Here is a 23,363-nt window from a genome sequence, read left to right as displayed (position 1 = left end):
GGAATGAGTTTTATAGCTTCCTTGTTTAGAGTAAAACGGTCACATTTCAGAATAGAATTTAAAAATTTTTTGAGGAATACTGAAAAAGTTAAGTGACTTATTTATAAAATTGAGAAGAAAACATGCAAGAAACAGCTAGCCTGCATAAGATGGTATTTTTTTTTAATTTGTCCAAGTAATGCCACATTATTGAGGTGGCACAGAACATAGTACATCCAACCATGAGTCAGAAATATGTGAGTCAGAAACACTGTGTGAGGAGCCCTCTGCCCTTTTGATTACTGAAACTGATGTTTTGGTTAGACTGGGTAATTTACCAGTAAGTTAACATAATTGAGTATTAAAGAGGAAATCCATGTCGAGAGAATTTGTTGTGAAAAGATAAAATGAGGAAATAGGATTAGTGACAGAGCTGAGACAAAATTTTCAGGGGACATCTCTAGCAAATAAATCAGCCCTTCAAGTGTCTTGTTTAACTGTGAGTCAGTCAAAAGACAGGATAGTAGGAAAAGCAATTGAAAGGAAGTGAATACTTTGCAAATGGGTTTCCTCAACTACTTCTATTTGGAGATGATCATTGTTTCTGTTATTGAAAAGATGGATTTGTAAAGGAACAATGCTCTTTCCAAAATAACAAGTCATGAATAGGAATTGATATCAGAAGAAGAAAATGAATTCACATTAGTTATAAAAGCTTCTCAGTTCATTTCAAAACACTGATGCTATTATATACACCTCTTCTGAAAAGATTGCTCTGGATGGGGCACCTGGGTGGCTCAGTCATTAAGCATCTGCCTTCAACTCTGGTCATAAGCCCACAGTCTTGGGATCGAGCCTCATATCAGGCTCCCTGCTCAGCAGTGGGTCTATTTCTCCCCTTCCCTCTGCCCCTCTGCCTGCTTGTGCTCCCTCTCTTTCTCTCTCAAATAAATAAATAAATAAATAAATAAATAAATAAATAAATCTAAAAACAAAACAAAACAGAAGACTGCTGTGGAAAGAAAAGCTGAAACTTGCCCTAGTGATTTGGGGTTTTCATTCTCCATGTGCGGGCCAAATGTGAAGTAAAGGATCCTAATAGTTCCCCAAAGATACTGTAATGGTGAGGCCATCCCCCAAGATTAACTGGTCCCATGTCTCGGGCATGAAAAGGAGGGCTGTCTATTCTGATGAAGGGCAAGCTGTGATCTGCTCAGAGACATTTGACTTAGATTACAGGAAGATTTGATTTCTAAAAATAATGGCAAAGAACAGTGAAGCCTGGAGACTTTGCTTGAGCTCTAATAGAATCATGATGCCATTTATTTTTGGAATGTTGACGTTTCTGAAATTCTTCAGATGCAAAATCAATGCTAAGTAGTTTTATAGAAATTGGGTGCATTTTACATAAAATCACCACCAGAGCTGAGGACAGTGATGCACAAAGGCAGTGCAGACAGTGTTTTGAATGCACTGGAAAGCACAGTCTGGGAGCCTATCTGACAGCACCTGGCATCCATCCACATTATCAGGCCTTTACCCTTTAAACTGCCTCGGCTGTTCTTGAGATTTCCAGCTCTGTCTAATTAGTTTATGAGTCTCTTGACCATTCATCATATTCTTCCTGTGGTTGTCATTGTTTTAAACATATTAGGGAGTCATTGGTGAACAGATAATATTTTATACCATGATAAATGCCATGATAAGATCACCTAGGAAATGAGTATAGATAAAGAAAACAAGGCTGAAAGCTGAGTCCCATGATTCTCCAGCGTGTAGAATCTGGAGAGAGATGAGAGACTAGGAAGGCCAATGAAATAGGGAGAAAACCAGAAGAAGGTAATATCTCAAAAATTAAAATAAGAGAAGGATAAAAGTGTCAAGCGTTCTCAACACTTTGAGAAAGAAGGTGACTGAGAATTAGCTATTAGTTTGGGCAAGATGTAGGTCCCTGATGATCTAGGCAAGATGGATTTCCTATGAAGTGCTGTGGACCAAATCCTGATTATAGTGTGCTGACAAAAACAGAGATGTTGTGGAGTGGAGACAGCAAGTAAAGACAACTTCTCGAAGAATTTTGCTTTTAAAGGGGTGCAAATAAAGAAAAAAAGAAATGAGGCAATAGTTGAAGGACAACATGGAGTAATCACAAGTCTTTTTTTTTTTTTAATTCTTATTTAGGTACAAATGACATGCAAAAAGTTTACTTTTAAAAGTGTACAATTTCGACACATATACACTCATGAAACTATTGCTATATCCAAGATCATTCATATTCATCAAACCCAAAAGTTTTCCTCTGCAATTTCTCCCAATCCTCCCTGTTACTGTGCCTCCAACCCCCCCAAAATCACTAATGTGCTGTCACTACAGTTCTATTTTCTAGTCTTTTAGATAAATGAAAATGAACAATATGCTTTTGATCTACCTTCTTTTACCAAGAATAATTAGTTTGAGGTTAGTCCATATTGTTGCAGGTATTGATAGTTTGTTTCCTTTTACTGCTAAGTGGTATTCTATTGTATGAGAGCATTATGATTTGTTTACCTATTCACCTGTTATATTTGAGTTGTTTTCAGTTTTTTACTATAACAAAGCTGCAATGAATATTCTACATAGACAACCATATCACCTATGAATAGAGACAATTTTACTTTTCCTTTTCCAGTGTAGGTGATTTTATATCTTTTTTTCCTCCTTACTACACTGATTACTACTTCAGTAAAATATTCAGTAGAAATGGTGAGAACAGACATTCTTACTTTTTTCCTAATTTCAAGGGGCAAAAAACTCGTGTTAAGTTAGTGTGATGTTAGATGTAGCTTTTTCACAGATGCTCTTTTCCTGGCTGAGAAATTTCCCTTTTATTGCTAGTTTTCCAGAAGCTTTTGTTGTTGTTGTTGTTGTTGTTTTACCAGAAATTCAAAATATTGAATTTTGTCGAATGTTTTTCTCTGCGTCTACTCAAGATGATCATAGTTTTTAAAAAAATATTAATAGGGTGAATTACATTGATTGTTTATAGGTTATAACAACCTTATATTTGTTGGATAAACTCCACTTGTTCAAAATATGTCAACCTTTTTATATGTTATTGGACTAGATTTACTATAATTTGATTAAGTATTTTTTCATGTGTGTTTATGGGGGAAATGATCTGTAGATTTTCTTTTCAGAGAAATGCTGACTTTAAACAATTAGTTGGGAAGTAGTCCCTCCTTTTCAACTTTCTGAAGGTGTATGTAGAATCAGTATTATTTCTTCTTTCAATTTTTGGCAGTTTCACCAGGAAAGCCTCTGGGTTTGCAGTTTTCTTTGTGAGAATGATTTAAACTTTTAAAAAATTCAACTTCTATAACGGGTGTTATCTCTCTTTAGTGAGGTCTGGTAGTTTGTGTTTTTCAAAGAATTTATCCATTTCATCTAAGTTGTAGAATTCGTTGGCATAGAGTTGTTCATAGTCATTCCTTGTTGTCTTTATTATATCTTTACAATCTGTACTGATGTCTACTCTTCCATTCCTGATATACCTAATCTGTAGCTTCTCTTTTTTTTCCTGGTAAATCTGGCTAGAAGTTTGTTAGTTTTGGTGTTTACACAAATAACCCATTTTGTCTACATTGATTCCCTCCCCCCCCCATTTTATTTTCATTCTTATCCTTTATCCCCTTTCTTCTTTCTTTCTTTTCTGTTATTTCTCTCATTTAAGCTAAAAACTAAGGTCTTTTATGTTTATCCTTTTCTAATAAAGGTATTTAATGCCATAGATTTACCTATAAGTACTGCTTTAGCTATATGCCACAGATTTTGATATGTAATGTTTTCATTTTCAGTCAGTCAAAATGCTTTTTTTAAAAAAATTTTATTTATTTATTCATGAGAGACGCGGAGAGAGAGAGAGGCAGAGACACAGGCAGAGGGAGAAGCAGGCCCCACGCAGGGAGCCCAACGTGGGACTCGATCCTGGGTCTCCAGGATCATGCCCTGGGCTGAAGGCGGCGCTAAACCGCTGAGCCACCCAGGCTGCCCTCAAAATGCTTTCTAATTACTTTTTTGATTTTATCTTTGGCTCATGAGTTATTTAGAATGTTTAGTTTCAAATTCTTGGAGCTTCACTAGAGATATCTTTGTGATTGATTCCTAATTTAATTCCACTCTGATCAGAGACATTTTGTATGGCTTGAATTTTTAAAAACTTATTGACTCTTCCCCCGAGTGGCCTGGTGGAGTTGGTAGGTGTGCGCAGGCCCAACAGTGGAGCTGGACACAGGGTTGGTGGCCCAAGAAGAGTGCTGAATTTTTACTGCACATGCTGAAAAATGCAGAGTGATGCTGAACTTAAGGGTTTAGATGTAGGTTCTCTGGTCATTGAGCACATCCAGGTGAACAAAGCCCCCAAGATGCAACGTAGAACTTACAGGACTCATGGCCAGATTAACTCATACATGAGCTCTCCCTGCACATCGAGATGATTCTTACTGAAAAAGAGCAGATTGTTCCTAAACCAGAAGAGGAGGTTGCACAGAAGAAAAAGATATCCCAGAAGAAACCGAAGAAACAAACACTTATGGCCCGGGAGTAAATTCTGCATAGAATAAATGCAAATAAAAATTTAAAAAAGATAAAAATAATAAAAACTTGAGACCTATTTTATGGCCTAGAATATTGTCTATTTTTGTGATTGTTCCATGTACACTTGAAAAGAATGTGTCATCAGCTGTTGTTAGGTGTAGTGTTCTATCATCGTTAGTTAGGTTAAATTGATAGTGTTGTTTAAGTTTTCTATCCTTACTGGGTTTCTATTAGTTCTATCAATTATTGATACCATACTTTTTGATTGTTCTATTTGTCCTTCTTTGCTTTTCTTTTTGTTACTTTTTCGTGTATTTTGAAACTCTATTTCATTTATTGGTGCGTAATTGTTAGAATTGTCTATATCCTCTTTACAAATTGTCTCCTTTATCATTATGAAATGACTTAATATTCCTAATAATATTCTTTATTCTAGAATCTACTTGTTCTTATATTAATAATGTCATTATGGATTTCCTTTGATTAGTGTTATTATGGTATATGTATTTCCACTCCTTTTTCTTTAACTTGGGTTTTTATATTTAAAATGGCTTGTTATAGGCTGCATAATGTTGAATCATGCTCTTTTATCCATCTTGAAAATGTTTGCTTTTTAATTGTGGTTTTTAGACTGCTTACATTTAAAGAGATTATTAACATGGTTAGGTTTATATTTACCATGTTGCCATTTGTGTTCTATTTGCCCTATCTGTCCATTATACACTTCCTCTTTCTGGTGTTTTGGGTAATTAATAGTTTTATACGTCCTTTTTTATTTCCTTAGGTAAAGCTCTTCACTTTTTTATTTTAATGGTTACTTTAGTGTTTCTAGTATAAATCTCTAGTTTATCCCAGCCTACCTTCAAGCAATATCATATATCTTCAAATATAGTGTAAGAACCTTCCCACAATATGCTTCCATTTCTCCCTTCTTTGCTGTTGTGCTCTTATTAACATTTGATTTGCTTCTATGTACATTATAAACCTTACAATACATGGTTCTCATTTCTTATTCTTTTCAGTCAATTGTATTTTGAGTAGATTTTTAAAAGAAGCAAAAAAAAAAAAAAAACCCCAATTCCTTTGTGTAGATACTGATTTCTATCTGGTATCATTTTCCTTTTGCCTAAAGGATTTCCTTTAACATTTCTTAGACTATAGGTCTACTGGTGAGGAATTCTTTCAACTTTCATATGTCTGATAGAAATCTTTTTGGTTGTTATTTTTTGTTTGTGGATTGGTTTGTTTTAGATATAAATTTTTACAGTTTGATTGTTTGCTGATGTGCAAAATGGAAAATGATGATATAGTAGCTCAATCTCTGAGTAGAGGAGAAAGGGCAGGATTCAGAACAGAAGGTTTGGCTTCAGATACAATCATGAAAACTTATCTATGGTCACAAAAGGAAAGACTGAGCAGATGTTTACTGATGTGGGTGAATTTTTTTTTAAAGATTTTATTTATTTGAGAGAGATAGAGCACGAGAGGCTACAGAGGCAGAGGGAGAAGCAGACTTGCTGTTGAGCAGGGAGCCCAATGCAGGGCTTGATCCCAGGACTCTGAGATCATGACCTGAGCTGAAGGCAGACATGTAACCACCTGAGCCACTCAGGTGCCCCTGATGGGGGTGAATTGATTGATCTGTTAATGGATGCAATCAAACTGGGTTTCCGGATTTGAATCAAAGATCCACCACTTAATAGCTGAGCTATTTAAACCCTTTGAACTTCAGTGTTCACATCCATAGAGTCAAATGAACAACTGCCACACAGAATGACTATAGCAATGAAATGAGTTAATATATACCAAACACGGAGTACATGGCAGGGCACATTATAAGTGCTCAGTATCTGGGAGGAAAAAATGTGTAATGTTTCTTCGCTTTACTGCCTGAGTCAAGGAGAAAAGATTCTAGGATCTCATTTTTCCACCTGTACTTTCTCTTATCCCCCTTCTCTGACCCCTCCTTCCTTCCCAAAAGAATACATTTAAGACTCAAATGCCAGGTTGTCTGCAGGTGCAGTGTTTAAGACTGATAACATTTGGAGGCCAGATGTTAACTGATGTAAACACTATTAAGTGCTCAGTAGACCGGAGGCTGAGGCAATGATTTCCAATTTTATGATTATTATTTGAGTTTGCAGTAAACTAGTCTGCCACTCCTCCCAGCCCCCTACCTCCACCAAAAAGACATGTAGCCTCTTCAATCTCAAGAGAATATAAATTATTTTTACAAATATGAATTTCTGGAAATATTAAGTAATGGCATTTCACACACCTAGAACTGTGGATGGATGCTGCCTCCTCGTAGACCTCACTACATCCTTGCAGCTCTCTCTGAAAGGTCAGTGACTTGTGAAACTTGGTCTGAAAACTAGTCTCATTTTCTGAAATAGACCCAGAGTAATAATCACAAAACATGCTGTAGCAAGTTTTTACATCAATTGATATCTTAAATTTGAGCTTCTTTAGGATTAGTATGGGAACTGCCCCAAGGACAGGAAGTCAATAAATGAGCTCTTCTCCTAATAAAGAAATATACTTTTTTAAATAGCAATGAGTCCGCTATGAATTACTGAGCTGATTGTTAGTGTTTAATACCCTTACACACTCAGTTATTTATTCATTAATCTGTTGAACAGATTAGTTCAGGACTAGCAGTATGTCCCAGGCCCAGGGCCAGGCACTAGCTAATACATTGGTAAATAAAACAGATGACCTTCATGGAGCTTAGAGTTTTATGAGTGAGGAAGACAAGTAAAAAATAATGAACATACAAATAGGTATAGTAAAAAGTTTATATAGGTGCTATGAAGATAAGGGACCCTCTACAAATAATGGGTTAGGGAAAGAATTCTTTTTTTTTTTTCAGTAGCTAAATTAATCCAAGGCTTAAAGAATGAGAAGAAGGCAGCCATGCCTAGAGTGGAGGAGAGAACAAGCAGAGAGACCAGCATGTATTTATTAATTTAACAAATATTTATTCAGTAGTTTCTGTGAGTGTCCAAAGCAAATAAAATATACTAGTGAACAAAACAAACACACGCAAAACTAGCTAAGGTTGGAAAGTATTTGGCATGTTCCTGGAACAGAAAGGAAGCCCCTGAGGCTGAATCACATTGAACAGAGGAGAGTGTGGTATGAAATGAGGTTGGAGGGGTAGTGGCAGGAACTGGATTATACAGGGACTTGTAATCCATGGTAAAGAGGTAGAATTTTATTCTAAATGCAATGACATGATTTGATTTTTATGTTAAGAGATTGCTTTTATTGTTATATGGGGAAGATTTTGGAAGCTGGGGGTAGAATGGAAAGCAGAGAGATTCATAGGGTGGCTATTATAGTTCAAGTGAGATTTTAATGCACTGAAACTGTAGTGGCAGCAAAAATAAAATGTATAAGGTTTTGTTTTTGAGATTTTATTTATTTATTCGTGAGAGACACAGAGACAGAGGCAGAGACATAAGCAGAGGGAGAAACAGGCTCTCTGCAAGGAGCCTCATGTGGAACTGGATCCTGGCACTCCAGGATCACTACCTGAGTGGAAGGCAGACAACCGCTGAGCCACCCAGGCATCCCTAAAGTGTGTAGTTTTGATGTAGGATGAATAAAACATCTTGTCCAACTGAAAAAGGAGGAAGATACTTTGAGGAAGGAGGTAAATCATGGATGATTCAACTGAATAGATGGCAGGTCCATTTACCACAGTGAGGGGGGCTGGTTGAATAAGTGGATGAAGGTGGGGGAGGTTTGGGCTAAAGATTAAAATTAATTCAAGTTTGCGGCCTAAGTCATAAACAATGAAATCAATCCAAAAGTGAAATTTGCTATCTCATGGGATTAATGTGCCCCCCATCACTGGAGAATATACCAACAAGCTAAGTGACCGTCTGTCTACAGTATTTTAGCTATACATCAAGCAGAATTCTAGAACTGATTTCCAAATGGTATCTGAGAACTTATTAAAGAAAGCAACAATTCCTGGAAGCCATCACTGGTTGAACAAGAACTGGTTTTCCCAGATCATTTCTCTTGAAGGGAATTTCACGTGCCTTTGAGCTCCTGGAAACTGACATGATATTTTTAAATAAATATTATATTTGATTAATAGATTTTCTTTTTGGCAGGGCTACAAACATATAAATGGGAGTATTTATATCCTGTTAAGACATCATTTGAATATCTTCTATGACAATCTTTTAGAAAAGATGGAAAATGTAGATTGGAAAATATGGAGCTAGTAAAAAATTTGTATACCCAAAGTGCAATGTAGAGCAGCAACACAGAGTAGTAACTTCTCAATTTTGGTTCCCCTCCCTCCCCCATGCTTTATAAAGTCCACATACGAAATACATTCCCACACAAAACTATTCTCATCTGGAGGGACCCCTACCTTTCCTGGGAATCACTGTTCTATGGAAGGTGACTTTTAGTTAAGAGTCACTCTAAACCTTAGTACTTTTAAGTGAATCAAAGTCTGAGAGTAGATATGTGAAATTTTAGCCATAATTAGAACATGTAAAGAAAAATATACTTACTTTATAACATTCATATTTCTGAAAATCATTTTTTACCTGGAAATAGATTGACAGAGCACTCTGTAAACTTGTTAGAAATAATGTTCTTATAATTATGAGGTAGGATTGTTTATATTTGGTTCTGCTTTCCTTGTACATCAAATCCTATAGCACGGGAACAACACAATGTGAAGTGATTAAAGGATCACATTAAAATAATCTCCTGAGCATTTCAAAAGGAAAGCTTTTAAAAGAAATGACCCTTGTCTTATAATCTCATTAGAAAAATGAAGTATTGGTATTACATCTTTGTTGATGCATTTCTTTCGTGAAATGTTTACAACCCAAGAAGGGATCTAAACAACAAGTAAAAGAAAGAAGTTGCAACATAAATTCCTCAGAAAAATTAAAGCTTTCTACCAAAGAAACATCAAGGAATATTCTTGGCACTTCTATTTTGGATACCACCAATACCAAGGGATGAGGATGACTGCTGCCAAGTAGGACCACTGCCTTCTCCTTGAGCTCAGTACCCTATGGAAGGTATTCCAGCCCTCTCTGAGGGTGATATTTGATAGCAGGCCCCGGGTTCTTCTTTATGGAGCTAGCTTTTAGAGGTCAGTTAGAGAAGAGGGGTGTCCACCACACCACTAATGTTTCTTCTTTTTGGAGAAGTTCATCTGTGCTATGATGAGTGTATCAAGGGGAGCTGATAAAAGTTTCTTGGTCCCAAGTCATTCATTCCTTCATTGGCATATCCATCAGACATTTATTAAGTACCCATACTCTGACAAACATGACTATTAGCAATGGGGTAAAAAATATGAAAAAGATGTTCTGTGCTCTTGACGAACAGACTAGAATAATAACAATTATGCTGGACAAGTGCTATGGTAGAGATACACAGATGTCAATACAGGTATGGCTATATGAGACAATGGAACAACTAACTCAGCTCAGAAAGGGAACAGGGATGAGGAAAATTAAATCTCTGGTTTAATAAATGGCACCAAGTTGGGGCACCTGGGTGGCTCAGTGGGTTAAGCATCTGCCTTCAGCTCAGGTCATGATCTCAGGGTCCTGGGATCAAGTCCCTCATTAGGTTCCCTGCTCAGTGGAGAGCCTGCTTCTCCCTCTCCCTCCTCTGCTCCCCCTGCTTGTGCTCTCTCTCTCTCTGTCAAATAAATAAGTAAAATCTTTTTTTAAAAAATTAAAAACTAAATGGCACCAAATTCAAACACAATATCATCTGACCAAATTGTTTGGTAAAAAGGGAATAGAAATGGAGATTGGGAAGAATCCAAGGGCAGACTTTCCCACTACCTCTATCAAATCTCAAAAAAAAAAAAAAAAAAAAATCTCAACTCAAGTGCCACCATCTGGGAATGATGAGGGGTGGTGGGGAGAGGAGTATGTGCTGGTGTAGAGCAGGAAACCACCTTTGTAGTTTATAGGGTGGGCCCGCTGACGCCCAAACTAAAGAAACACTCTTCTCCATACCTGTTTCTCCCACAATGTTATGTTTTATTTTCTTCAAGGCAGTTATCACTATCTGATATTACCTTATTTGATTTATTTCTTGTCCATTCCTCCCCACGAGGATCTCATCTGTCCTGCACAGTGTGGTATTCTCAAGCCTAGAACAGTGCCTTGTTTTATAGTGGGCACCTAATGAATGAGTTGAATGAATGATCATTAACAATATAAAATCACATCAAGCCACTCTTGAGAACGAATCTTTCTTCCATCTCCAAAATGTGTATGAGATGTCTAATCTCAGAGGTGCCTCAGAGATATTCTGTTCATTCTTTTCTTCGTTCATTTCAGGAGTGAAAGACTGAGGTGTGAGGGTCAGGGAATGTGGAGTCTCTGTTTCGTTCCAGTTATTTCCTCACAGAGCAGGAACTGGAAGCCAGATCTCCAGAATCCCAGAGCTCTTCAGCATTACTCTGCTACCTCTGGTTAAACCTCTCTGCGGGCAAAGCAATTTTAGATTATTGCCATGAGTGTAATTTTCAAAGCCCCTAGGAAGAAAAGAAAACAGTGGGAAGCCGCTTCTAGAATTCAGATGGGAGGGAAGTTACAGACTGTGGAACTGGATTCTCTGCTGTAACTATGGCCAGAGGAGTTCGGCCTACCTGCAGCGAGGACATGGGCTCTACATCACGCTGGCTGTGATTTTGCACCATTAAGCCCCTCATTAAAAATGAGGCCCAGCAGCAGCCTGCCACCATTAATTATATAAGGGTGGGTCACTGTCATTGTGGGTAAAAATGCATGTCCCTGTGCAGCCTCCCCATCCCCAGGGACCAGATAGCGCACTGAGGTCATGGCCAACAAAAGTATGTTTATTTTTATCAAGACTATAAGCAAGCATTTGAAGCTGTTAGTTTCTGAGTACAATTGAGGGAAATATTTTCCAACAGAACTTTAATGAAACGTGGCATTTTCTCACAGATATACCACCACCATCCACGCACACACTTTCTATACACGAACAGAGACACAAAAGTTTTCAAAAGCCAAAACTCCCCGGGATGGAGTTCCTGGGATACCTCAGGGAGGTGAGAAAGAATGGGGTAAGAGGAACCTATGGATTCCACCGAGGGACTTCTCAGAAGTCTTCACCTGCCAGAGGTTTTGTTTTGTTTTGTTTTGTTTTTTTCCCCAGAGGTTTTAATCCAAATAGAAAAAGCTTTTTGTCAGATGAGAAATACAAACTGTGTGCTCCTCACATTCATTTCACAAACGCTAGTTATCTGTGCCTTCTGGTGTGAGATTTAGCTCTAGGCCCCAGGAATACAGAATGGATTAGGCTTAGTCCTGGCTTCAAGGTCACAGACCAGTGGAGTGAAAAAGAGGAGTAAACAGAGGAATACAATCCAGCGTGGTAGGTTCTGGGATCAAGAAGACGTCGTGGTTGCAGGCTCTGTTTTCTCCTCTTTGAGATGGGAGGAAGAGAATTAGCCTTCCTAAGCTGTATAAAATTTAGTGATATATGAGATACTCAATGAATACGTTTTTAAGAAAGAAAAGCAAAACGGAGACAGTAGGGCACTTTCCCCCAAATGGCCATGAGCCATGCCCTGTGGGTCTAAGCCTCCAGAAGCGCCAGGCCAAGTTGAAAAAGAAAAGTCTCCTCTGCTTCAGAAAGGAATTCCTCCTCGGAGGTTGTTTTGTGAGTTTTTGTTACTGAAATTGGGGAATGCACGTGCAATTGGGGGTCAGGAAACAACTGCCCTGGGAACAATTGGCAATCACCTGGCTTAGCTTGAATTCTCGGAAGCAGAGCTTCTCTTAGTTTAATAAAGGGTTTCATGTATACCTTGTGGTTCTGTTCTTTATCCCTGATTTTCCCTCCTGGGCTTTATGAATAAGGCCTCAGTCACTTTTCTCCCTGGAGCCGGCGAGCAGCCCCACCTTCTCCGAGGGGAGGCGGGGAGGTGCCGAGGGTGGGAGCCTCAGCTGTCTTCTGCCATCTGCTGGCTCCCTCTTTGCACCGGTTCGGGCCTGGCTTTGCAAGATCTTAGGGAATGGGAACTGCCAGCGGAGAAAGCGTGGGGCTGAGAAGGCTGTGGCTTTCATGAAAAAGGAGATAAGAAGATGGCAAACTGAGCCTGGCCTAGGAGGGCTTTTCCCATTATGGTGCTTGTGGAACGATGGCACCATCTCAGATATCCACGGCAGCGATTTTTCTGCACAAGATTGTTTTGTTCAGGGAAGACACAGCAGTGTGTCTTAGTTTCTTTCCATTTGTTCTGTTTCCTTTGATTTTACTTTTATTCTTAGATCGTCACCTTCTAAGGCTTCTCACATAAGTCACTGCCACCTCTCTATGGACTTATCCGTAAGAGACGGCAGAAACCCATTTCAGTGGGAACTGAGATGAGAGTAAGGAGTCAGGAAGAGGGGAGGGGAGAAGCATTTCGCAGTAAATCGCAGGATTCTTTAATTGGCACAGCTGCCATTTTTTGAGGATCTGTCATTTAGAAGGCTCTGGCCCAGATGCCCAGGATACAGAAGTGAGTAATATCAGGTCCCTTCTCTCTGGGAAACAGGAATCTAGTGGGAAATCAGCTAAATCAGAGAACAGAGTGGAGAGGTACAAAGGGCTGTGATCAAGTGCTTCAGTAAAGGAGCAGAGACAGTGGTGAAAAAGGAATTGCCATTTCGGGGAGCACCACTTCTTACCCACAGATTACCCGCTACCACCACTGCCTCAGAGAGGCCGAGAATCCTAGTTACAAAGCAGGAGAGAGTCGTTAAAATATTCTGTCTTTGACAACAACGAGCAATTGATTCAGCCCAGGGTGATGGGCCAAGGCAGGGAGCAGGAGGCAGCATCATGGGGGGGGGGGGGGGGGGGGGCAGCATGCAGAATCCAGGACAGGAAAGAGCAGTTCTGGGACTTTCTCTGAACCTAGAAAAAAAACATTACTGTTTCCCTCCATGTGCTGGATGTGCACGAGCCCTTCCAGGGAAGTACAGTGAAATATTCAGAAAATCATGAGTGACATCCCGCCTTAATCTATCTGAAAGTTATGAGTGACCTCATCCAAATATTACAGTAGCTATAAGCTCAAAGATATCAACTATGATATTATTTAAGACCGTAAATGCGATGCCAACAGTAAGGAAAGTGCTTAAGAAAGTATGATACAGCTTCTGGGTGAACCATTAAGTGCCAGGGCATGGAAAATGATAATTCCAGAAACTGCAGTACATGAAAATACTGGTACAAAAAATCATGATATGAGCCTCCAGGAAAACTTATTCAGAGGGAAACATACTAAATTGCTAATAAAAGTGGTATTTTTTTCTCTGTTTGTGCTTTAGATGATATATAAAACTGTTACACTGATGACTGTTATAATGATTTTTTTTATTATTATTACAAAGAAATCTAAAGGTGAAATGTGTGTCCTGAAGGCAGGCGCAAAAAATTACCCTACATAATTCCTTCTAAATAAATTATCCTTATTTGTGTGTCTGTTTCTGATATTTCAGATTCCCTTTTCTCCCTAATTGTGTTTCAGTTTGTGTGGTCTATTCATTTTGCTCGTTAGGTCTGTCCCCAGTCTTCCCCTAGCCCACAGCCCTCCTCCCACCCTGGGTCTGCGGGATGTATTGTGATGTCTGCCCGTGAATGTTGCTGTGACTGGGGCTGGTGTCTGGTTGGTGATTCATGTTTGTTTCTGAGTTGTACATCTGTGTTGGTTGCTTTGAAACAGTGCCCCAGGGGATATGAAAGGCCCTTTGTTTCACCAAGACTGCTTCTTTGCACCAGAATTCTTCCCTGGATTCTTCTGAATTCCAGCAAGCTCCTCTATGAGTTTAGAATTTAGGCACAGTAAAGGGTAAAGAAACCAAACCAAACCAAACAAAAACAAACGAGAACAGCATGGAAAGAGATTTGGTGTCTGGGTCTAGTCCCTGCTTACCTGTCAGGACCAAACTTCTTATATATTAACCCTGGGGCAGAAAGCCTTTGACATCCGTGTTAAGGGTAATGCCTGGTGAACTTAAAGTTTCGCCCCCTAGGAATACCTCAAGCAGAAAATAGGGCAGAATGAGGCCTGGTGGAAACCCTCCCTGGTGGAATAAGTTCTAAGACTTTAGTAGGCATACCCACTTGATGGGTGTCTAATATTTTAGCACAGGCACACGCATTCATAATGTTTAATGACTGCCACCACATGGGCACTGACCAATTAAATGGACACAGGTGGTAGTGCTGAAGCTAGAGACCCCTGCTGTTCCAGACACCAACCCTGTAGTTACTGGGTCACCGGGGAGACCAGCAAATTCTGGAGGGCCTGGGGCAGCGGCTGGCTACCAACTGTTACCAAAGTATTTCAGTGTTTTAATATCCATCAGGGCTGAACAGATACATCCTAAAAGAATAACAGGAGTACACATGAAACTTCAAAGCCCATGCCCACTCTTAAGCTATATGTAGTGTCATGTTCACCTTTTGAGAACTTCCCTCTTTGTCCTGAAGAAGAGTTCAGAACCAGTGTCAGGACCTACCAGTTCTACAGGGTCTGGGTGACACAAAGGAGTCCTTATCCACAAAGGAGCTCTTTATTTTGCTCAACAACTAGTATAGATCTCACCCAAGGAAAGTTTGCAAATCAGCTTTCATTATATTTTCACTCTCTGCAATGTAGTTGGCTTACAACATAGCTCTACCTCTAGGCAGGCAAAGAAACAAGCCGGTATATGTGAGTGATTGCCCACCTGCCTGCTTGCTTGTAGTCTTTGAAAGGCAGCCCCATCCCAGACCATTAGCCTGCTGTGAAAATCCATGCACTGGTGCCTAGAAAGTCCAAATACATATTGGATTGTTATGGCTCTTTCTTGTCCTTTTAACCAGAGATTCTCACCCGCTGCTTCTTATCAGACACCTGGTGTTTGTAGGTTGGCTAAAAGCAGCTTCTCAGAATAGTCTCTGGGGAAGCATGATAACCCTGCATTGTGTTATTTCTTATTTCCTGTTTCAAAGAAACCTACAGCTTCAGGGTAATTTGCTGCTTCTGTCTTCATTCAAGATAACAGTCAAGGCCGCACGTAATCTTACTGACTCTCTACATACCTAACGCAAGTTTTGTTTGAATTCAAAACAAAAATTGCCCTCAACTAGCCGGCAAGTCATGCTGATAGGCTGTGATTAGAGAAGGCTGGGATTGTAGAGAAATGAATTGGAGGACTTGGCGTCTTTCAGTACTCACCCTACAAGGTACCTCAAGGTACCCTTGAGCAAGTATTTAAAATCTCTCTAAGCCTTCATTTTCCTCAAATGTAGAGTGTGGACATACTGTATACTTCATCAGGTTGTTTTAAGGTAGGTGGAATAACAGATTAGAAAGCAATTTGTAAACTAAAGAAATATAAGCAAAATTCACCCCAAGAGAGCAAGTTGTAAGAACTAGTGAAAGAAATGACCATGAGTGTAGAAATAAGTGATGGCAGCTGGATGGGTATGAAGGAAGCCCACTATTGTGGTCCTAGCTTAGAAGAGAGAACATTCCCTGGTTCATACTTTCTTCAGTACCTTTCTGCAGAGCTTTAGCTGGAGACCAGTGAGTGGTCTAGACAAATGGTAGGCAAGAGGGTTACTGGCAGTTTAAAGCAAAGGGAGGTAGTGCACACGGGCAAATGTATAGAGGATGATGGAGAGCAGGGGAAGGACACAGTGCCTAACATACTACCAGGATAGGGAGAGAGGACAAGAGACTAAATCTCCACTGCTCCCATCAGTGTGTTCATAGATCAAACCTTGTTCGACTAATCTGGGCTTGAGGGTATCTTCCTAGGGTGAGCAGACTAACTAGAAATCCTAAAGTCTCTCCTATGCTGGAGCCAGTGGCTAGAACCCTAAGATAAAGCTCTGCAGCCCTGGAGGGTAATTTGGCATTACCAGATTAATTAAACCATTTTCTGCAATTAAACTTGCGTATGAATATTAAGTCTCAGACTGGGCCTCCCATCTAATCAGACAGTGAATGTTTTCAGGATAGCTCTCTGTTCCTGAAACATTGAGAAATATGCATATTGTATCTTTAATGAGACCGTGATGTTTATTTATGGCAGGAAGAAGTCTCCCAGCTCTGAAGACTCATTTAAGTGATAGTTTAGTGTCTGACACCTAGAGCTGTGTTAGATGCAGTCTCTGGAGTTGCTTATTATCACCAAATTATTTTATGGTTGGCTCTTATTCTGAATTTGTCAAATGTTCTTGCCGCTGAAAGGTCATGGGGCTTTGCTGCAGGGTTCAAGTCCTGCCTCCACTATTTACTAATGATGACTGGACTTCTGCGGGACTGTTCCTTCATACAAAATGAGAGTAATAGTGATTGCAACTCAAAGTTGTTTAGAAGATTAAAATTTTGCATAAAGTGCAGACGTTTTATGTAAAATGCCTGACACACTTTGGTTCTCTATGAATGTACATCGAATGTCCTCCTCCATGATTATGTGACCAGAATTTTTTGCTTTCTCTTAAGCTTTGATGTGGAAAATGGCCCTTCTCCAGGTCGGAGCCCGCTGGACCCCCAGGCCAGCTCTTCCTCTGGGTTGGTGCTCCATGCCACCTTTCCTGGGCACAGCCAGCGTAGAGAGTCCTTTCTCTACAGATCAGACAGCGACTATGACCTGTCACCAAAGGCAATGTCAAGAAACTCTTCACTTCCAAGCGAGCAGTAAGTACAAGCCCTGTGTGGCTTCCAGTCTCACACTTATCTCATCTTTAACCTGTCACAGCAGCAACAACAACTGTTCCCTCCTTAACCCGTGGGAAGGAGAGAGGAGAAAAATGAACATGGGCAGAGGTGACAATGATGATCTTTAAAACATTAGTACTCACTAGCATGAGAAATATGTAGCTGAGGTCTCCAAGGGTATTCAAAATCTCAGGCACAGTGTACAGTTTTCCTCTGTTATTGATACTTAAAAAAAAAAAAAAACAACTGTCATTCGGCTTCATTTCCTGAACTGTTGAATCATTTATGGGTTGAGAACCGTAACACTTTTCGCAAATAATACTTGAATTTTCCACAGTATATGCAGTTTGCATGAGGCTATGGTGAAAAAGAAAAACAGCAGTTGGGGACATGCCTCTTTTCTCAGTGGTCTTTGGTGACATTTAATAGCCATCATCCAGCCACAGGTCTGCATCCCTTCTCTGGAACCTTAACCCAATGCCCACTTGCTGCTGGGTTCCTTGGTGAGACACAACACTCCACCACCCTATTAAACACAGCTGATGTTTTTGTTTTGCTGCTATTAATTGTAGATCTCTAATTTTTTTAATGTTTTTTTTAATTTTTATTTATTTATGATAGTCACAGAGAGAGAGAGAGAGAGAGAGAGAGAGGCAGAGACATAGGCAGAGGGAGAAGCAGGCTCCATGCACCAGGAGCCTGACGTGGGATTCGATCCTGGGTCTCCAGGATCGCGCCCTGGGCCAAAGGCAAGCGCCAAACCGCTGAGCCACCCAGGGATCCCTAGATCTCTAATTTTTAAAGAACGTGACGAGATTGTATTATTCGTTTATTAAATTTCTGAAACTAAATAAAGCTGGATGCTGGAATTCATGCCTTAAGAGGTTTCTGGGCACATGTACAATTGTTTTTAACATCATATGTTATAAAGATATTGGTAGCTCCCTAAAATCTCTGGCCTAGAAATTTTCACTGGGCTCTCTTCTGCTGTTGGAAAAGAAGCAAAAAAGGGTCACCTTCTTATGAAAGGGGCAGGGGACATTTTAAAGCTACCAGTAAGAAAGGATTCTCAGGGCATTTCTGCCAACAAATTCCAATAGAAGCACCCTTGGCCTAAAATGTCTCAATTGTTGGGTAGGCCAAAATTCATTTATTCATTCATTTGGCAGATACATCCCAAATCTCTCCAATGTGCCATGCAGTATGTTAGGCTCTGGGGATAAAAGATTAACAAAACAGTGGAAAAATCACAGATGAGTTAAAAACAGATATTCTCAGAAAGGTTGCATGCTCTCAGGGAGGTTACAGTTAATAAGAAAGATAAAAAGAACACCCACATAACTCTACTACGGAGTGGAAGGAAATATTTAATGAGTGCTTATCTCAAGGCCAGTGGTACCAATATGGCTTATTTCTTTTAATCTTCATGACAGTCCTGTCAGGTAGGTACCACTATTATCTTCACTGTATAGATAATGAAAGCAAGCCTTTGAGAGACTGGAGAAAACTGCCCTCATCCCGTGACTCTATGACTGTATGCCATGCTGTATCCCACAATGTAGCTAAGACTGACCACATTCAAATTTTTTTATTCTATTTGCCTGTATTCTTTAAACTGCAGAGTAGAATCTCTACCACCAGATAGAAGACAGATGAGTGCAGAGTCAAGGTGCCTGAGGCAGGAGGAGAGGTAATCCCTTTGCTGCAGATTATGCCGAGCCAAGAATGTTTCTGACCAAGGTTTGCACGGGGGCTTGGCTGAGTATACCTGGAATTTCCTCTTTTACCAAGAGAAACACCTCTCTAGACATCGTAGGTAGAAAGCAGAGGAAACCGGGTGAGCTGAAAGTAATTATAGTTCCATTCACATAGTGTCTGACAGGTAAAAGATTAGCTTTGGAAGGCAGCTCACAGTTCCCCACACTCTTGCCAAATAGCGTGATGAGTCTCAGGGTCATTCCGAGGCTTCCCAGAAGGTTCTGACCAAATTTCAGATTAAATTCTGATAATTTTTTAAGAACCAAAGGTTATGAGAATTTTGAACTCAAGGAGACCTTAAAGATTACAGTCCAACTCAGTCTACAGCTGTAAAAAAAAAAAAAAAGAGCCCTAATTCTAAGTGACTCTGCATGTGGTGTCTCTAATATTCATGGTTTACCCTCTTCAATTTTGTCAACCAGCAAAAATTTCCCCCTAACTTAGAACCTACATAGTGTGGTCAACTGTAAATTTAGGCAAGTTATAATTGTATGTGTAAGTTATCTAGTATCATTCTCACTGTTTTGTTTTTGTTTTTCAAGAAAAGGACTTCTTAAAATTAAGAGAAAAAAATGTAGAAAGGACACACTTTCATAATAAAGAACAGCCTTTCCTGAAAAAACACAGTGGGCAATATAAGATCACCCTTTCAAAGATATTGATAATAGAATCTATTAAAATCTTTGAATGAATAAAAATGGCTTATTTTTTTACTTTGCAAATGTTTCAACGTTAGAGGTAAACTTTTATATATTTGTCAGTTTAGGAATTTCTATTTCTCAATACAAAAAGAAGAGGAGCTTGAATGATATCCAGATTTTTCTGGTATTTCCTTTTATCAGGACTGTGTTGGAAAATCCAGTTTCACATCAGTAGCTTGAGATAAACTGAAGTAATGCTCTCAAAGATATTTCACCTGATTATTACTCTTCAGAGTGAATTGAAGTGAATAGAAGAAGAGCAACCCACAATCCTCTCCGTGCTTTTCCTGTCTTCTTCCCATGGGAGCCAAGGAAAAGAAGGATAGATCTAGAGTCTTGATGGAAAGGTCATTGGGTGTGGGTTATGGGATGCTCCCAGCTCAGAAGCTCCTCGTATTCAGCATGGTACCATCATGGATTTATGTAGAAGGTGGAAAACTTGCATAATACCTCTGTATTAAACCCTAGAGGTTACCAGGTATTTACCCCAATGACAGATGTAGTGAAATGACGGGACACCTGCACCCCGATGTTCATAGCAGCAATGTCCACAATAGCCAAACTGTGAAAGGAGCCATGATGTTCTTCAACAGATGAAGGATAAAGATGTGGTCTATATATACAATGGAAAATTACTCAGCCATCAGAAAGGATGAATAGCTACCATTTACTTTAACATGGATGGAACTGGAGGGTATTATGCTGAGTGAAGTAAGTCAATCAGAGAAAGATAATTATCATATGGTTTCATTTATATACGGAATATAAGAAATAGTGAAAGGACGGAAACTGAATGGTAAAAAATTAAAGAGGAAGACAAACCATGAGAGACTCCTAACTCTGGGAAACAAAGGATTGTTGAAAGGGAGGGGGGTGGGGAGATGGGGTAAATGGGAGATGGGTATTAAGGAGGGCACATGATGAGATGAGCACTGGATGTTATACTATATGTTGGCAAATTGAATTTAAATAAAATATTTTTAAAAACCCAGTAGTAGGGATCCCTGGGTGGCACAGTGGTTTAGCGCCTGCCTTTGGCCCAGGGCGCGATCCTGGGGACCCGGGATCGAATCCCACATCAGGGTCCCGGTGCATGGAGCCTGCTTCTCCCTCTGCCTATGTCTCTGCCTCTCTCTCTCTCTCTGTGTGTGTGACTATCATAAATAAAAATAAATAAATAAATAACCCAGTAGTAGGGACAACACTAGCTTTTCCACATTTCTCATCTGAACACTTTCAGACGAGTAAAGGGAAACATAAGCAGGGAGAGTGAGTGAGAAAATATTAAGATTAAAAATGGGAATGGAAAATTAAAAGTGGCTTTAACTTTTAGCAACCAAAGAAAGATTGAAATAAGGCTTTCTAGTAAAGAAAACAAGATCATCACTGGGTCCCATGAGGAAATTTCAGATGCTTTCCTAGATGTGGCAATACTCTGCTGATTTCTCTTTTGTTCCTCTGTTATAGTCATCTCTAACGTAATGCCTATGTACACCGAGGTACAGATTTCCCAATGGGAACATCAAGTACTGGAAACTGGTGAGACCAGTTACGTTGTTCAAAACTGTGGCAGGAACCACCCTGAACAGGATGGAGTTTTGACAGTCCACAAATCCACAGGGAAGGAAAATCCGCGTTTCCTTCATTTGGTCACCCCATTTGCAAAGCCTAATGTAGGCAAAGAGCATTTTAAAGTCATTTGTGTGAGAGCTAAATGGTCTCTAGAGAGAGCATTCAAGGGAAAAAAGCATTAATAACTGCTCACTTAAATGTAAGACCAGTTTATTGATGGACTACCAAAAAAGTACCCTGTGGTGTTTAAGACTTCAGTTAGACCTAGAGCCATCACACTTACTAGCATCCTGACATTGGCATTGAATCTCTTTTACAGTGCTAAATTACCTGTAAATAAAAGTGCACATAAAATAAAAGTGCATTTCCTATGTGCTAGGTACTATTTAAAGTACTTTACATATGTTAACTCATTTAATTCCCATTACTTTACTTGAGTGGGTACTATAATTTTCTTGCATTAAAGATGAAGACATTAATGCTGAAGGAAGTTATTAAGTAACATGCCTAATAAATGGGGAACCAGGGCTTCACTCTAAATCATATGGATATTTAGTATATATACAGACTCAAAATGAGGATGAAATATAAAAATATTGATATTAATCTCTGCTCTGCCTACTTTCCCAGCTGTTATGGGGATCATATTCATTCTTTTTTTTTTATAACAAAAACTTTTAATTTTAGGTACTCTGCAAACAAAGAAAACATTTTCTGTGTCTTCATGAGAGTTGAAAGTTTGATAAGTCTATAGGGAGTTTTAATATCTTCGAATTAGGGGAATTATAGAAAGGTATTCGGGGGACTTTGAAAGGTCTGGCCAGGCAGGTGAGTAACCCACTTTGAATAGTTAGGGCTAAGATATAAGAGTTAGCCAGGTGGAGGGTTATGCAGGAAGAAGGGCCATGTGCTAACTACTCTCTAGTTGTCAGGAGCATTATGAAGAAGCACAACTCAGTGCAACTGAGGCAGAGAATGTGAGTGGATGAGGAAGTGGTGAGAAGCAAGGCTGGAAAAGTAAACAGGAACCTCATCACCAGGTGCCTGTCCTAAGGAGTTGGTCTCTGTACTGAAAGGAATTAGTGGGGAGCTACTAAAGGCTTTTATTTTTTTTAAGATTTTATTTATTTATTTATTTATTTATTTATTTATTTATTTATTTACTTACTTACTTACTTACTTACTTACTTACTTATTTATCAGAGAAAGAGAGCATGCATAAGCATGGGCAGCAGCAGAGGGAGAGGGAGAAGCAGGTTTCCCACTGAGCAAGGAGCCCGACGTAGCACTCCATCCCTGAATCCCGGGATCATGACCTGAGCCAAAGGCAGATGCTTAACTGACTGAGCCACCCAGGCGCCATGCTACTAAAGGCTTTTAAGCAGGAAAATACATAATCCAATGAATATTTTTGAAAGATAGCTCTGATTACATTCAAGAGTGGTTTGGATGGTGGACAAGCCTAAAGACTAGTGTCCAAGAGCCAAATGGAGGACTGCTTTGGTAATCCACATAATAGAGGGTAGGGATCTACATTAGAGGAGATCCAGTGGGCAATTAATAAATATTTGCAAGTTAGCATAAGCAGGGGTTGGTGGTTGTATGGGGGGAGGTTTCAGGCTTGACCAACAAGATAGGTGGTTGCGCCATATTTTAAGGTCAAGAACATTCTCTTGTCACATGAAGTAATGTATGTGAAAATGCTTTATAAACTGTAAAGTACAATATTAGTTCTTTTGACTGCAAGAGGGGAGGATATGACCCTCCCAACAGAGTTCTCACCAGTAGGGGAGATAGACATGCAATTTTAAAATTATAATAATAATGATACCTACTACTAACAAGAATAACTATGACTAAATGAATAAATGCTTTTATGTGCCAAGCATTGTTGTAAGAGTTGTACATGTACAATAACTAACTTAATACTTACAACACACCACATTACAGATAAAGAAATTGAGGCCTAGAGAGGTTGCCTGATGTCTAATAGCTAGTAATTGTGTAATCCAGAAACAAACCAGTTCTGTCTGTCTCCAAAA

The 23,363-nt window shown here is 39.4% G+C and overlaps 1 protein-coding gene across 9 annotated transcripts in view; it reads left to right on the top strand.

Moving 5' to 3' along the window:
* Positions 1-23,363, top strand: part of PDE4B (phosphodiesterase 4B) — a 530,398-nt gene that overhangs the window by 390,371 nt on the left and 116,664 nt on the right. For all 9 annotated transcript variants that reach the window (XM_072730657.1, XM_072730658.1, XM_072730662.1 and 6 more), the window contains one exon: positions 17,075-17,269. In XM_072730657.1, coding sequence (XP_072586758.1) covers positions 17,075-17,269 — 195 coding nt within the window. The remainder of the gene's footprint in view (positions 1-17,074; positions 17,270-23,363) is intronic.

Source organism: Vulpes vulpes, chromosome 12 (assembly GCF_048418805.1).
Source record: "Vulpes vulpes isolate BD-2025 chromosome 12, VulVul3, whole genome shotgun sequence".
In the NCBI taxonomy this organism is placed as follows: domain Eukaryota; kingdom Metazoa; phylum Chordata; class Mammalia; order Carnivora; family Canidae; genus Vulpes; species Vulpes vulpes.
The sequence above is the reverse complement of the archived record's forward strand: the minus strand, read 5'-3'. Positions and strand labels throughout refer to the sequence as shown.